The following is a 13,335-nucleotide window of genomic DNA, read 5'->3' on the forward strand; positions in this document are numbered from 1 at the left end:
AACCTACACCCCAACCCTCCCCCGGCCTCCCTGTCTCCCTTAGAGCCCAAGCAGGATGGGCCAGCCTGTCTTCCCAGGCTACCTGATTCGAGGACGGAGCCCCCCACCCGCAAGGGAGGGGCAGAAAGTAAGTCCCTCAATCTCACCCTGGGCTGGGGGTTGCCCCACTCCTACTTCAAAACTGGCCCCAACCCCATCCTCAGTTCCCAAAGTAACTCCCAGGCCTTTTGGGGGGATGGAGAAATGGGGATGGTGGGCTCCTTCCCTGAGGGCCATTCACTTCACGAAAGAGCCACAACCCCATCCTTAGCCTTCACTCAGGGGTGAGTTTCATCATTAGAAACATAGAGATCATGCCAGGGGGTGGTGCCTGGAGGCGGAGGCAGGAGGACTACAAGTTCCAGGCCAACCTCAGCAACTGAGCAAGGCCCTAAGCAATTTAGCAAGACCCTGTAAAAATTAAAAAGCGCTGGGGATTTGGCTTAGTGGTAAAGCACCTCGGAGTTCAATCCCCAGTACCCCCGCCTTTCCCTGCGAGAGGGCTCCTCAAATGACTTTTTATTCCCTTTAGCAGGGATCTCAGAGGCCTGTCCTCCAAGAAGCAGGGTTCCTGAGTAAAGATGGACTTGTGGCGCCTTTTCTCCTGTACCCCAGGCCACAGGCTTCATTCTACCTATTTCCCTGCCTTCTGCCTTTCCTGTTGATGGTGTCTCCCAGAGCTGAATGGCTATTCCCATGGCTTCTTCTAAGGGACAAGCTGCTTTCCTCCTCAGATCTAGCCACCCTGCCACTCCTCCTGTTGGGGATTGAACCCAGTGCCTCATGCATGCTAAGCTCTCCTAATGGGCCACATCCCAGCCCAGTAGCACCCAGGCCTTGGCCCCCACCACTCTCCCTCCAGTTTCAACTCCAAAGACCCACCTCACAGACCACTGCTTCTGCCATAATCACAGAAATTCAGAACTCAAAAATAATTTTTTTTTTAATGTCCACGTCTGACAACAACTCAGAACCGAGTGGCTCTGAAGGCAGCCTGAGGAACACTGAGGAAAATGGAGAAAACCGGCCTCCAAAGAGGACTCAGCTCTGGAGGTGCAGGTGCTGGCCCCAGAGTGGGCTCTCACCTGTGTCCCCCAACTGGCCTCTGTTCTGGTCCTTCATTTTCTCCCTAGGAGGCAGTGGAGAGCAGGTGTGGCCTACAGTGAGGCCTGTCCTTCCCCACACCCCTGTTGACCTATCCCACCTGGCTCTCCTCACCCCTGCCCAGGACTCACCTCCTCCTCCTCATCCTGTAAACACACTCTCTGATCGCTGCTGACACTATGACCACCGCGGGCACCAGCATACCCAGCAGGATGGCCACAAAGTTGGATGCTTCTGGATACAGGAAGAGAAACAGGAATGTGGGTGGGAAGAAGGCAGTCCTGTTGGTCTGAGGGACCTCATCTCCCTAAATATCTGGGCGTGGCTGGTTCTCCCTCCTGCCCCCCCCCCCCCCGCCCCAGCAGCCCTTTCTGGTTCCAGACAACTCCCAGAAGCCTTGACAGTAGGTCCCCAGAGTCTCAGGTATCATCCCTGTCAGGGTTTCTCAAAACATCCCCAGAAACACTTCCACCAGCCAGGACCTGGCTGCTTGTTACAAAAGCAGATTTCTGGGCCCACTTCAGACCTACTGAACCTAAATCTCTGGGTGTAAGTCCTGGAACATGTTAAACAAGTTACCCGCTCCCAGTCTTGCGTAGAACAAACTTGGGGAGAACCCCAGTGGCACAGTGGAATTTGAGCTTTGGGTAGGAAAAAATAGTAAAAAGTCCAGAAAGGCCTAAAGGGACCCAGATGGGGGAAATAATGGGGTGAGGCAAATCCCATAGGGGAGGGAGGAAATGGAAAGTTAGGGCTTGAAGAGAAGATTCCAGAGCATGGGAATAGGAGGTGGGCACAGGGGCTAGTTGAGGACCCCCTATCTTGCTAATCTCTAGGGATCATTATGCTATAATCCCTATTATACTTGATATATATATTATTATATATATGCTGTAATAATTTATTACCTATTATATCTATTGATAAATATTATATCTATAATATCTGTAATCTATATCTATAATAGATATGTGTTAATATTATGCATTTAAAACAATTCTATGGGGGCTGTTGGTTGGGCCTGGGGCCTGGGCTCTCCCCTCACCTGGCTTTTTAGGGGGAGGGATGTCCCGCGGCTCCGTGCACAGGGCTCCCCCATAGCCGACCTCACATTCACAGATGAAGCTGGCCCCCTGCTCCAGACACTGACCATCGTTCTGACAGGGGTTCGGAAGACACGGAGTTTCTGCAAGATTGGAGGGCTGTGAGGGGCCAGGTGATTCTCAGTGCAGGGGAGGCAAGGCTGGAGGCTGACCCAGGAAGGCAGCAGCGCCTCCAGAGCCCGGCGCTAGCCCCAGCCTGGGCTCTGGGGAAATGCTTAACCTTTCTTCATACCCACAAGATGGGTGCGCTGTGCTTGCCATCAGGTGCTATAGAAAAGGACTAAAGGAAAAAAAAAAAAAAAAAGAAAAGGACTAAAGGGACAGGGCTTTGTAGGTAACAGATGCTCAGGGAGGGAGAGGTCCTTTTCCTTTTTTCTTTCTTAAAAAGAGAGGCAGGACTTCCTGACAGCCACGTGGGAACTCTGAGCAGAGGATGGGGCGGGGAGCAACTTGGAGCAGAGAGATCCAGGCTCACCTCGAAAGCAGCCGCGGGTGAAGTTGCCTAGGGTGCAGATCTCCTCGGAGCTGCAGCCGAAGGGCTCACACATCAGGACCCCTGAGCTGGCACAGATACAGCGCTCAGAGCAATCCTCAGTCACAAAGCTGTCACCCAGCTGGAAAGGAGAAGGGCAGAGTTGGGGTTCTGGTTTCATGCTGGGTCTGGCTCTGTGCACCTTGGCTTCCGTGGGCCACCCGCTGCCAGCCCCAACCTGGTAATAGGCACCGTCTCTGGTGCAGCCGCAGTCAGCTATCGGGAGGCTCTGGGCACCACTATAGGCGTAGCCTGGGAGGTTGGCGCAGCCTTCCACGCAGGGGCCCTCACAGTCCCCAAGGGTCACCAGGTTGGCACAGGACACCGGGCAGGGCATCATGCAGCTCTGATATACGGTATTGGCTGGACATGTCATGGCTGAGGGGACAAAGACATGGCCAAGAGTTGGGGCCAGCCAAAAAGGCATGGGGCTATGGGACAGTGGGGCTGAAGGTGGAAGAGGGGGTGCAAGATGGCTGCCTGGAGGCAGGAAAACCAGAGGAACAGGTACCCCGTCTGAGGGGTTCATCTGGAACATGAGCACAGTGAAGGAGCACAACGGATAGAGGCGGGTGCAAGAGAGGAGGAAGGGGATGCAGTGATGGGAGAAGGAGGCTCCCTGGGGGGTGGGAAAGGGTCAGGTGGAAAAGACAGCTGCTTTCAGCTTGCTGAGAACTGAGGGGCAGAGGAACCAAGACAGGAAGCCCGAGGTGAGGACCGTGGTAGGCGAAGGGTCGGGCAGGGAATGGCTGGCAGAGGAGTCAAGGTCAGCTGCCAGGCAGGGGCAGTGCCTCACCACAGCGGGTGTGGTCCCGCCAGCTGGTTAGGCTGGCGCCCGCCTCTTGACAAGTGATGGCGTACCCGCTGAAAACCTGGCAGCGCAGCTCCTCTTGGTCATTGGGGTCCTGGGCTGTACACAGATCAACCACACAGTGCCTGGAGTCGAGAGGGAGGGGAGAGGGGGCTGTCACAGACAGGGAGGCAAGGACCCCTGCAGAAGAGGGCTTGAAGCCCCTCACAGAAGACATTGGGCAGTGTCAAGGGAGGGTCACCAAGAAGTGAGGCCACAGGGAGAAGGAAGGGAGGCGAGGTCAGACAGCAGGACCCAGTGAAAGGCTGGAGCAGGAACTGAGGCCATGCTTGCAAGTCCTGGGCCCTTGACTCACTCCTGGAAAGGCTCTGGGGCCACAGTCTGGTGACAGGCAGCAAAGGGACCCTCGGGGTCCACCAGTACACTACAGGCCTGGGTGCTATTGATGAGTGCCAGCTGCTCCAAGCTGCAGGCCAACCCTAGGGAGCTGGAATCTGCTTGTTGTCTCTCTTCCTCCTTGCTTATGGCCCTGGAAGGGAGAAGCCAAGGACCAGGTGAGGCCCTGGAAGAAGGTGAACTTGGGGAGGAACAACTGGGGACAGAGGCTAAGGGAAGGGCAGGACCCACTGGGATTTCCATTGAGCAGGTGCCCGCCCCTCAATGTCAGTACGAGGAGAAGTGGTAGAAGGTGAAGTAGTGAGGCCTCTGTCCACTAGAACTGAAAAACAGAATGTGAGGGTAGCAGCCATAATCAGAACCTGGTCCTCCTGAGCCCCAGCACTCACCTTGGGGAACGTGAGAGGGGCTCATCCGCATTTGCCTCCCAGCTGTTGCCAAAGACATAGAGGTTCTGGGTGAGCCTGCCATCCGGCAGTATGAACTCATTGGTGCGGTTCCCGTCATAGTTCCCACACATGCCACGCACCAGCCCCTGGTACATGCTGGGCAGGGTGATCACTGTGGGAGCAAGAGGGTGCCCTGCAGTGAGCCCCCCATGCTGGCCCCCCACCTCCTCCTGGGTCCCCAACTTGAGCTGGGGGCCCCATTCCCAGGCAAGGCTTCTCTCCTCACGATGAGCCCGTTTATGCAGGGCATTCTCACCCCTACCCCAGAACTGTGCCCTCCGCTCTGTGTCCCCCTCTCTCTGGTACCTGCGTTGATCCTTGCACCACCACCCAAGCTGACGACCAGCTCAAAGTCGGTGATCAGAAAGAGCCGCTGGCCCTGCATGGTGACCTGCAGGTGCTCATTGGGACTGTAGGGGTAGGCCATCTTCTGGTTGTTGACCTGGGGGGGAGGAAAGGTGGACAGGCACTGCGGGGCATGTTGGAGCAAGCTTGCCCTCTGCTGCTCTGGCCTGTGCCTGGCTTTGCCCATATTCTCCCTCTCTCTGTACGTCATTCAGTGGTTCAATCATCCAGGAACCTCCCAGAAGCAGGGTGCCTTCTTCACCAGCTTTAGGTGGTCTCAGCCTGACTCCTACTAACCAGAAGCGTCAGTCCAGCCTGGAACTGGACTTTATAGCCATAGACGAAGGTGATCACTTCATGCAAGAAGATCAGGCCCGGGGCCGAGGAATCCACCTTGTTACGTCCCTCCACAACCAGCTTCTCCAGCCCTTCAGGGAGCTTGTCCACTGTCTTTACCAGGATGTAGGTCATGCGACCCTGGAAGAGGTAGCTGAACCTATCAAATGTGCGGTAATGGGGGTCCCCGTAGATGGAGCATTGATCCGATTCTGCCAAGAAAGGCAAACACTGAGAAGGGACCCTACCCAGATATGAGTCCTGGGAATCCCTCCTACCATGGCACCTCCTGTCACCTCTCTCTTGGGCCCTGGGCTCCCTGGATACTTGACTTTCAACTTCTTCCCTCTCTAGCTCCATTGCAACCTTCATCTGGATCTTCTCACCCTCCTCTCTCTTTTTGACCTTAATGTAGGGGGTCCTGAGAGGATCTATAACTTGCCTGTGACCAGAGTTGGCAGAAGCCAGGCCTCCTGATCCTATTGCCCACCCCGTGACTACCGTGCTTGGCACCTTATCCAGGCTAAGTTCCTGCTTGGCCCCTCACTCCTCCTGGGTCCCAGGTGCACCCCTTTCCCCCTTCCCCAGCAGCTCCCTACTGTCAGGGACGCAATTGTTGATTCCTTCCTTGTGTTGGCAGTGAGACTGAGCCGGACAGCGGAAGGTCTTGCACCGAATGCTTCCTCCTACGCAGGAACAAGTCTGCGTACAGCCTGTGGAGATCCAGGTCTTGCCTATCTGTAGAAACCACCAGAAAAGAAAAAAAGGGAGGAGGGAAGGGTGAGTTCTCCTCCTCTCACTCCTTCAGTCTAAGCCCACTGTCTCAAGAGCTCACAGTCAGCCTCTGTATCTATGGGTTGGATCCAACCAGACTTGGATAGAAATATTTGAAAAAAAAATTGCATTTGCGCCAAATTTGTCATTATTCCCTAAAGAATATGGCATGACAATATTTACATGACATTAACATTATATATACTAGCTATTACATGTTGTCTAGAGATGATGTAAACTCTACAAGAAAGATGTGCAAATGTTCTATGCAAAAACTATGCTATTTTATGGAAGGGACTTGAATGTCCACAGATTTTGGTATCGTTGGGAGTCCTGGATCAATTGTTCTCATGGATATACAGGAACTAATGCATTAACCCTGGGGAGAAGCAGTTACAGTGCCATTTGGATCTTTATGTCCCTATATCTTCCCCAAAGGCATTGTTCTTGTTGTCTTACATATGCTCTTCAGGACCCATTTTACAGAAGAGAAAACTGAGGCATCAGAGGTCATCTGACTCATCATAGATCTAAACAGGATTCAAACACAGATCATCCCACACAAAGGCCATGCTCTTTCTGCTATAAACTTCTGTGCCCAGTTGTATGGATTCCTTACCTCCCAAACCCAAACCATATTCCACCTGCCTTCACACTCCGGGGCCAGCCACAGAGACAAGGGTGCCCCAGGCTGAGAGGCTGAGGAAAGAAAAAGTACAATCCTCAAGGTTTGTGACCCCCCCACACACACTCCCATTTCCTCAGCCCACTCACAGGAATGGTGCCACCCTGGGCGTCCTTGCAGCTACAACTACTTTTGGGCATACAGTTGTCCCCATTCAGCACATAGCCGGACTGACAGAGGCAACCTTCAGCGCAGCTGGAAGGGCCTCTACTATTCTTGCAGTGGCCATCCGGGTTCAAGCAGGAAGATGGGCAGGAGGGAAGGCAGTTACTGTAGCTGGAATGGGCCGGGCATTCCAGAGCTGTAGGGTGGAAAAGAGACTTGGGTAAGTGGAAGGGACCAGAGGTTGTCTAAGAGGTCAGGGCCTCTAGAAACCAGGCTAGGGGTAATGACCAACAAGGCTTGGGGTTTCTCTCCTTATTCATTCATCAAACATTTACTGAGTGTGGGTTGTATGCCAGGACCTGAGGGGGAAAAAAGTTAGAAGCACTCCTCCAGGCTGTGCAAGGGCCTGGGTTCTATGCCCAGCACCATTAAAGTCAAAGAATGGCTCTCCGGAGTCTGTGTGGGAGACTGAGGTCCCCCGCAATAGCAGCACAACCTTGATGTGCATGGTATGTATGTGACTAGCAGATGTGTACCAGGCATATTGGTGGCATAGAGCAGGGAGGTATCAACTCTGTCAGGGGAGCTCAAGAAAGGACTCTAGAAGAAAGTGTGAACAAAGGGAAATGTATACCATGTTCATGGACAGGAAGAGCCAGCAACATGCAGATGTCATTTCTCCCCCAGTGAATTTATAAATTTAATGTGACCCCAATAAAAAAGACCAACCAGGTTGTGTGTGTACGTTTGTGTAGACAAAGTGGTTTTAAAACTGAGATAAAGATACAAGCAAACTGAAAAAAAAAAGAATAAGCAAACTAGAAAGGCCAGGAAAACTTTTTTTTCTTTGTGTGTGTGTGTGTGTGTGTGTGTGTGTGTGAGGATCATGGGGATTGAACCCAGGTATTCTTTACTACTGAGTCACATCCCAGTCTTTTTATTTTTTTTAAGACAGGGTCTCACTAAGTTGCTTAGGGCCTCAACACATTGCCTAGGTTGACCTTAAACTTGTGATCTTCCCATCTCTGCCTCCGAGTCCCTAGGATTACAGGAGTGCACCTCTGTGCCCTGTACCAGGACAACTTTTAAATAGCAGTGATTAGTGAAGGTCCCTACCCAAAATTAAAACACATTTTAGATTCCCAATGATCACAGCATGTTACTGGTACATGAAGATACAGATGAACCTTTGAAGCAAGAGATAAAATATACAACTGGGCATGATGGTGCACACTGTAATCCCAATGACTTGGGAAACTGATTACAAGTTTAAAGCCAGCCTCAGCAACTTAGTGAGGCCCTAAGCAGCTTAATTAGACCCTGTCTCAACATAAAAAAATAAAAATAAAAAGGGCTGGGGATGTGGCACACCTGTGTTCTATCCCCAGTAGCAAAATTAATGAATAAAATTTAAAAACCAGATACAGATCCAAGCATATATGAAAATTTAGTATTTGATAAATTGTAGCATCTCAGTTGGCAGGGAAAGCTAGTCTAGTTATTTAATAGTGCAGAAACAACTTGTTAGCCTTCTGGAAAAAATTAAACAAAGTTGATTCATATCTCATTCTACATGCCAGGCTAATTCCTCATGGGTCAAAAATTTAAACATAAAAAAGAAACCATAAAAATCCTAGAGCACAGCATGAGCCAAAAAAATTTTAAAAATCTAACTTTGGTGGGGACAGCATCTGTAACTAAGGTCTCAGATACAGAAACCATGAAACAGGGATTAATATTTTTTAGGGTTGGGGATGTAGCTTCATGGTAAAGTGCTCCTCTAGCATGTGCAAGACCCTGGATTCAATCCCTAGGACCACAAGAAAGAAAAAAAAAAAAAAACGTCAATTCCATAAAAATATTTTTTCTTCTGCATGGCAAGAAAAGTAAAAAAGATTTTTTAAAAAGGAACTGGAAAAAAATTTGTGTAACTTGGAGCACTAATAAAGGGCTACCTTCCATAATAGATAAAGGACTTCTCTAAAATAGTTTGATAAAGACCAACAACTTAGTGGGAAAATTGGAATGAACAAGATCAGAGAGCTTATAGGAAGGGAAATTCAATTGGCTCTTAAACATATGAAAGAATGTACAGTCTTGCTCACAATAAGAAAAATGCAAGTTAAGGTTCATTATTTTTCACATATTAGATTGTCAAGAATCCAAAAGGTTGGTGGCACACTGGCTTGGTGAGGATAGAGGGAGTGGAGACAGGCACTCTCGTTTATTGCTTGTGGAAATGTAAATTCTTCAACTCCTTGGGAAGGCCATTGGCAACACCTCTCCAAAGTACAAATGCATACAGTTCTGGTCCCAACAATTCTAGTTCCAGGAATTTTTCTTACACATAGAGTCACATACATAGAACACCATACGTGTGTTATTCCCCTGCAACACTGATTGCAAAAGCAAAATGGTGGGAACAACCAGAAAGTCCCTCAAAGAAGAGCAATTAGATAAATTAGGATAGGGCTGAGGGTGTGGCTCAGTGGTATAGAGCTTGCCGAGCAAGTGTGAGGTACTGGGTTCCATCCCCAGGACTGCAAAAAGAAAATACTATATGATAGTCATGTGCAGTGGCGTAGACCTGTAATCCAAGTGACTTGTGAGGCTGAGGGAGGATGATTGCAAGTTCGAGACCAGCCTCAGCAATTTAGTAAGACACTGTCTCAAGATAAAAAAAAAAAAAAAAGGACTTGGAATATAGATCAGTAGTAAAGCACCCCTGGGTTCAATCCTCAGTACCAAAAAAAGAAAAAAGAAAACAAGAAGGAAAAAAGAAAAAAGAAATACCTATATAATAATAGACTATTATGCAGCTGCAGAAGGTAATGAGGAAGCTCTTTACATACATGACATGGAAAGATCTCTAGATTATCAAAAATAAAGTACAAATTACTGCAACTAGTATGGTACTATATATAAGACAAAAGGAGAAAATGAGGTATACTAATTTGAATTTGTTTATACAGTAAAAGGTCTTTGGAAAAATACTGAGATGTGAACTGATCCCACAGGGTCAGGGAGTGGTGAGACTTCTCTCTGGGTATCTGTTTTTGTTTGTTCATTTTTGAAACAGGATCTTACTATGTTGTCCAGGCTGGAATCAAAACTCATGGGCTCAAGGGATCCTCCTGCCCGTGTCTCAAGTGCTCGGACTACTGGTATGTACCACCATGCCTAATACTTTAAAGGTGTGTGTGTGTGTGTGTGTGTGTGTGTGTTGCCTGGAACAGTGGTACACCCTGCAATCCCAGTGATTTGGGAGGTTGAGGTAGGAGGATCACAAGTTCAATGCTAGGCTAATCACTTATTGAGACCCTGTTTCAAAACCAAAAGTGGGGCTGGGGTTGTGGCTCAGCGGTAGAGCACTCGCCTTGCCCGTGTGAGACCCTGGGTTCAATCCTCAGCACCACATAAAAATAAATAAGTGAAATAAAGGTACTGTGTCCAACTACAATTAAAAATAAATAAATATAAAAAACACACAAAAAAACCCAAAAACGAAAAACCAAAAAGGGCTGGGGATGTAGGTCAGTGGTAAAGTGCCCTGGGTTCAATCTCCAGCACCATAAAAACATAAACAAAAAAAAATATATGGGAGGATGTGTGCAGGTTATACACAAATACTATGCCATTTTATATAAAGGAACTGAAGCATCCTCAGATTTTGGTATTCAGAGGGGTCCTGAAACCAATCCATCTCCTGTGCATACCAGAGAATAACTGTACTTACTAAAAAAAGTAATGAATTGCTGCTTTAAATTTCAGAGGGTTCTTCTTTTAGATAGTGGTGATGGTTGTACAATTTTACAAAGATACTAAAAGAACACTTTAAAAGTGTTGAATATCATGCTATATGAATAAGCTCAGTTATAATTACTGTTTTTACAGAGCTACAGAAGATGCCCAGCCTCCAGGGGGTGAAAAGACAGATCCTTCCAGACACCTGAGTGTGTGAAAAAACAGGCCTGTGTGGGAAGGGAGTCGGAGAGAAGGGAGAGGCCAGGATGGTGGTCTCGGACACCACTGTGCCATGCTTGGACTTAACCCTGCAGGAGGAGAGTAGTCACACTTCCTTTGCTTGGGAAAATGTCATCAGTAAAGGAGCCGAAAAGCAGCTGCTCCGATACGAGGGGCTCTGGTTGGGAGGGGACTGTAACCAGTCCTTGTCAGAGATGACAAGTTCAGAAGTAGGTCAGGAGCAATCAGAGGGAGCATGAGGGAGCTCTAAGGAACAGGAGGGGAGAAACAGGGTGTGGGAGCAGACTAGGGGTGACAGAAGGGGATACTTACGGCAAAAGCTGCTGTTCCTCCAGATGGGGGGCTTGAGCCCCTGGGTCTTGCAGGCGGCCCCAAAGTCCTGGAAAACCAGGCAGAGGGCTCCCGTCAGGATTCCAGAGTCACAGAACTTGTCCCTACAGAGCTGCAGGTAGGGCTGGATGTCCACCCGGGCAGCACACTGGGCCCAGGCAGGGGCCTCAAGGGCTGCTTGGCAATTTCTCTGGGCTGTTTGGAAGTCGACTTGCTTGCAAAGGGCTTTCACTTTGCCCTTGGATTCCTCCTTGTGGCCCTCGCTTTCCGGCCTGTGTTCCTCCTTGTGGCCCTCCTTGTGGCCCTTGCTTTCCATCCTGTGTTCCTCCTTGTGGCCCTGGCTTTCCGTTCTGGGTTCCTCCTTGTTGCCTTGACTTTCCACTTTGTTCTGAGGTTGCTCTGAGGGCTTCTGGCAACTGGGAAGGGAAAAAAATGGATCAACAGAGGGGCAACCACTACCCTCTCTGTGAAGATGATGATCTGGCACTCCCAATGCACCTGAGAGAGTCTCTGGGACTCCCAAGCCTCCCAGCTTTCTAAGGGAACATTGCTGCATTTCCCCAAATAGGTTCCGGCAGCCTGTGAGACTCAGCAAGTACCCCCCCCCCCCCCCCCCCCCCCCCCGCTCCAAATCACACACATGAAGGAACATTCCGGTCTCCCTATCCCAGGCTGGCCTTGCAGGGTCTGGTTAAGATCATTTTCTGAAAATGGTCTTAGGGAACAATTACGTTTGCTCAATGCCTTTGTCCTTCCAGCTGTTCATGAACTCAGAGTTGTTCTGGGCAAACTCTTCACTGGGCATCATGTGCTCGTCGTCCACCTCACCATTGAAGTTGCCACACACACCGCACACCTGGGCGGGCAGAGGGCTTTTCAGTGCAGGGGAAGCTTAAGGGGAGTTTTCTCTGGAGCATCCTGCCCAGAAAACCACAGAGAGGTGCAGTGGGCAGCCCTCCTCCTACTGGCCACTGATCTCTCGTGGGGGATGGGGATGTTGCTCCCCCGCTCCCCACCAACAAGGTCAGGCCATACCCTCACCTTGTCATAATAGGCTACAGGGACTTTGATCTCTAAGAACTGGTTGCCATCAAAACGGACTTGTAGTCCATTATCAACATCGACGAGGGTGTTGGTGCCACTAGAAGTGATGCTGACCCCAGGGATCTGGGATGTGGCAGGAAGTGTAACTGTTGCATCATTGATCTGAAGAGGAGGGTGGCACCTGTGAGTGGGAGGAAGGACCAGAGTCCCCTCCCCAGAGCTTGCTCCTCCTTCTGGGTCATGTCATCGTGCCCAGCTCACCAGCACTTGGTGTTTCTTTTTCAGGATGATCTTAGAATTGAAGATGTTGATGTAGAGCTCAGGGAAGGAGATGGGACTGGTACTGTCTTGTTGGTTATAACTCTTGGCACTGATCTTGAAGAAAGGTAGGTTCATGTTGGGGTGGCACACTTTGACTAAGACTTGAGTGCAGATGTCCACAATGGCTTTATGGCTAACGCCATCAAAGCTCACAAACTGGGAACCCCCTGAGACCCGGCACACGCCTACATCTGGAGGGAAAGAGAGGTGGTTGAGACATCACCCCATCTCTGATAAGAACACTGTCCCACCCACTTGAAGCAAAGTGTGAAAGATGATATATCAAGAACTATGTAATGTTTTGAACAACCAACAATAAAAAAAAAATTAAAAAAACAAAAACAAAAAAACACTGTCCCAAGGGAAATGATCCTGTACTCTTCCTGCCTGGGAAGGCCAGGGAGCCCCAAGAAGGAAGGAGGGCTTTGTTCAAGAAAAAAATCAAGGCCCAAGGCCCCAGACTGGTATGACTCTTTGAGGTAGAGGGGAGTGTAATTCTACCAGGAAGGGACTTATTATATGCAACCCAAGTTCACGGCTGCTGCAGGAGAACATAGTTGCTTTGTTAGAATGTTTGTTCCCCAGAATTCATGCATTGGAAACTTAACTTCCAAAGTCATATGCTAGTGGTATTTGGAGGTGGTGCTTGATGCTACCCTGAGATGCTGCAGAGTCCCCACCAGCAAGAAGGCCCTCTCCAGATGCAGCCCTTCAAATTTGGACTTCCTAGCCTCCAAAATAAGAAGTGCATTTCCTGGGTGGGGTGTAGCTCAGTGGTAGAGCTCTTGGTTAGCATGGGCAAGACCCTGCATTCCATCCCCAGCACCAAAAGAAGGGAAGGCAGGAAATAAGACATTTCTTTTCTTTATAAATTATCTAGACTCCTGCATTCTGACATAATAGAAAATGGGTAACAGGTTACCTGTTTTCTGTTGCTATATCAGAATGCAGGGAACTGAAGCCCGAGATGCCCTTCC

The 13,335-nt window shown here is 49.5% G+C and overlaps 1 protein-coding gene across 1 annotated transcript in view; it reads right to left on the reverse strand.

Moving 5' to 3' along the window:
* Nucleotides 1–964: 964 nt before the first annotated feature.
* The window catches only part of Zan (zonadhesin), a 35,757-nt gene continuing 23,386 nt past the window's right edge, over nt 965–13,335 (reverse strand). Inside the window, 17 exon segments of the mRNA XM_071605437.1 lie at nt 965–1,168; nt 1,275–1,374; nt 2,189–2,329; nt 2,722–2,860; nt 2,957–3,001; nt 3,003–3,156; nt 3,640–3,714; nt 3,945–4,118; nt 4,375–4,546; nt 4,741–4,876; nt 5,077–5,327; nt 5,715–5,853; nt 6,664–6,875; nt 10,976–11,409; nt 11,725–11,849; nt 12,035–12,199; nt 12,299–12,549. Of these exon segments, the coding sequence (XP_071461538.1) occupies nt 1,081–1,168; nt 1,275–1,374; nt 2,189–2,329; nt 2,722–2,860; nt 2,957–3,001; nt 3,003–3,156; nt 3,640–3,714; nt 3,945–4,118; nt 4,375–4,546; nt 4,741–4,876; nt 5,077–5,327; nt 5,715–5,853; nt 6,664–6,875; nt 10,976–11,409; nt 11,725–11,849; nt 12,035–12,199; nt 12,299–12,549 (2,801 nt within the window). The 3' untranslated portion in view covers nt 965–1,080.

This window comes from Marmota flaviventris, chromosome 19 (genome assembly GCF_047511675.1).
Source record: "Marmota flaviventris isolate mMarFla1 chromosome 19, mMarFla1.hap1, whole genome shotgun sequence".
NCBI classification, from domain to species: domain Eukaryota; kingdom Metazoa; phylum Chordata; class Mammalia; order Rodentia; family Sciuridae; genus Marmota; species Marmota flaviventris.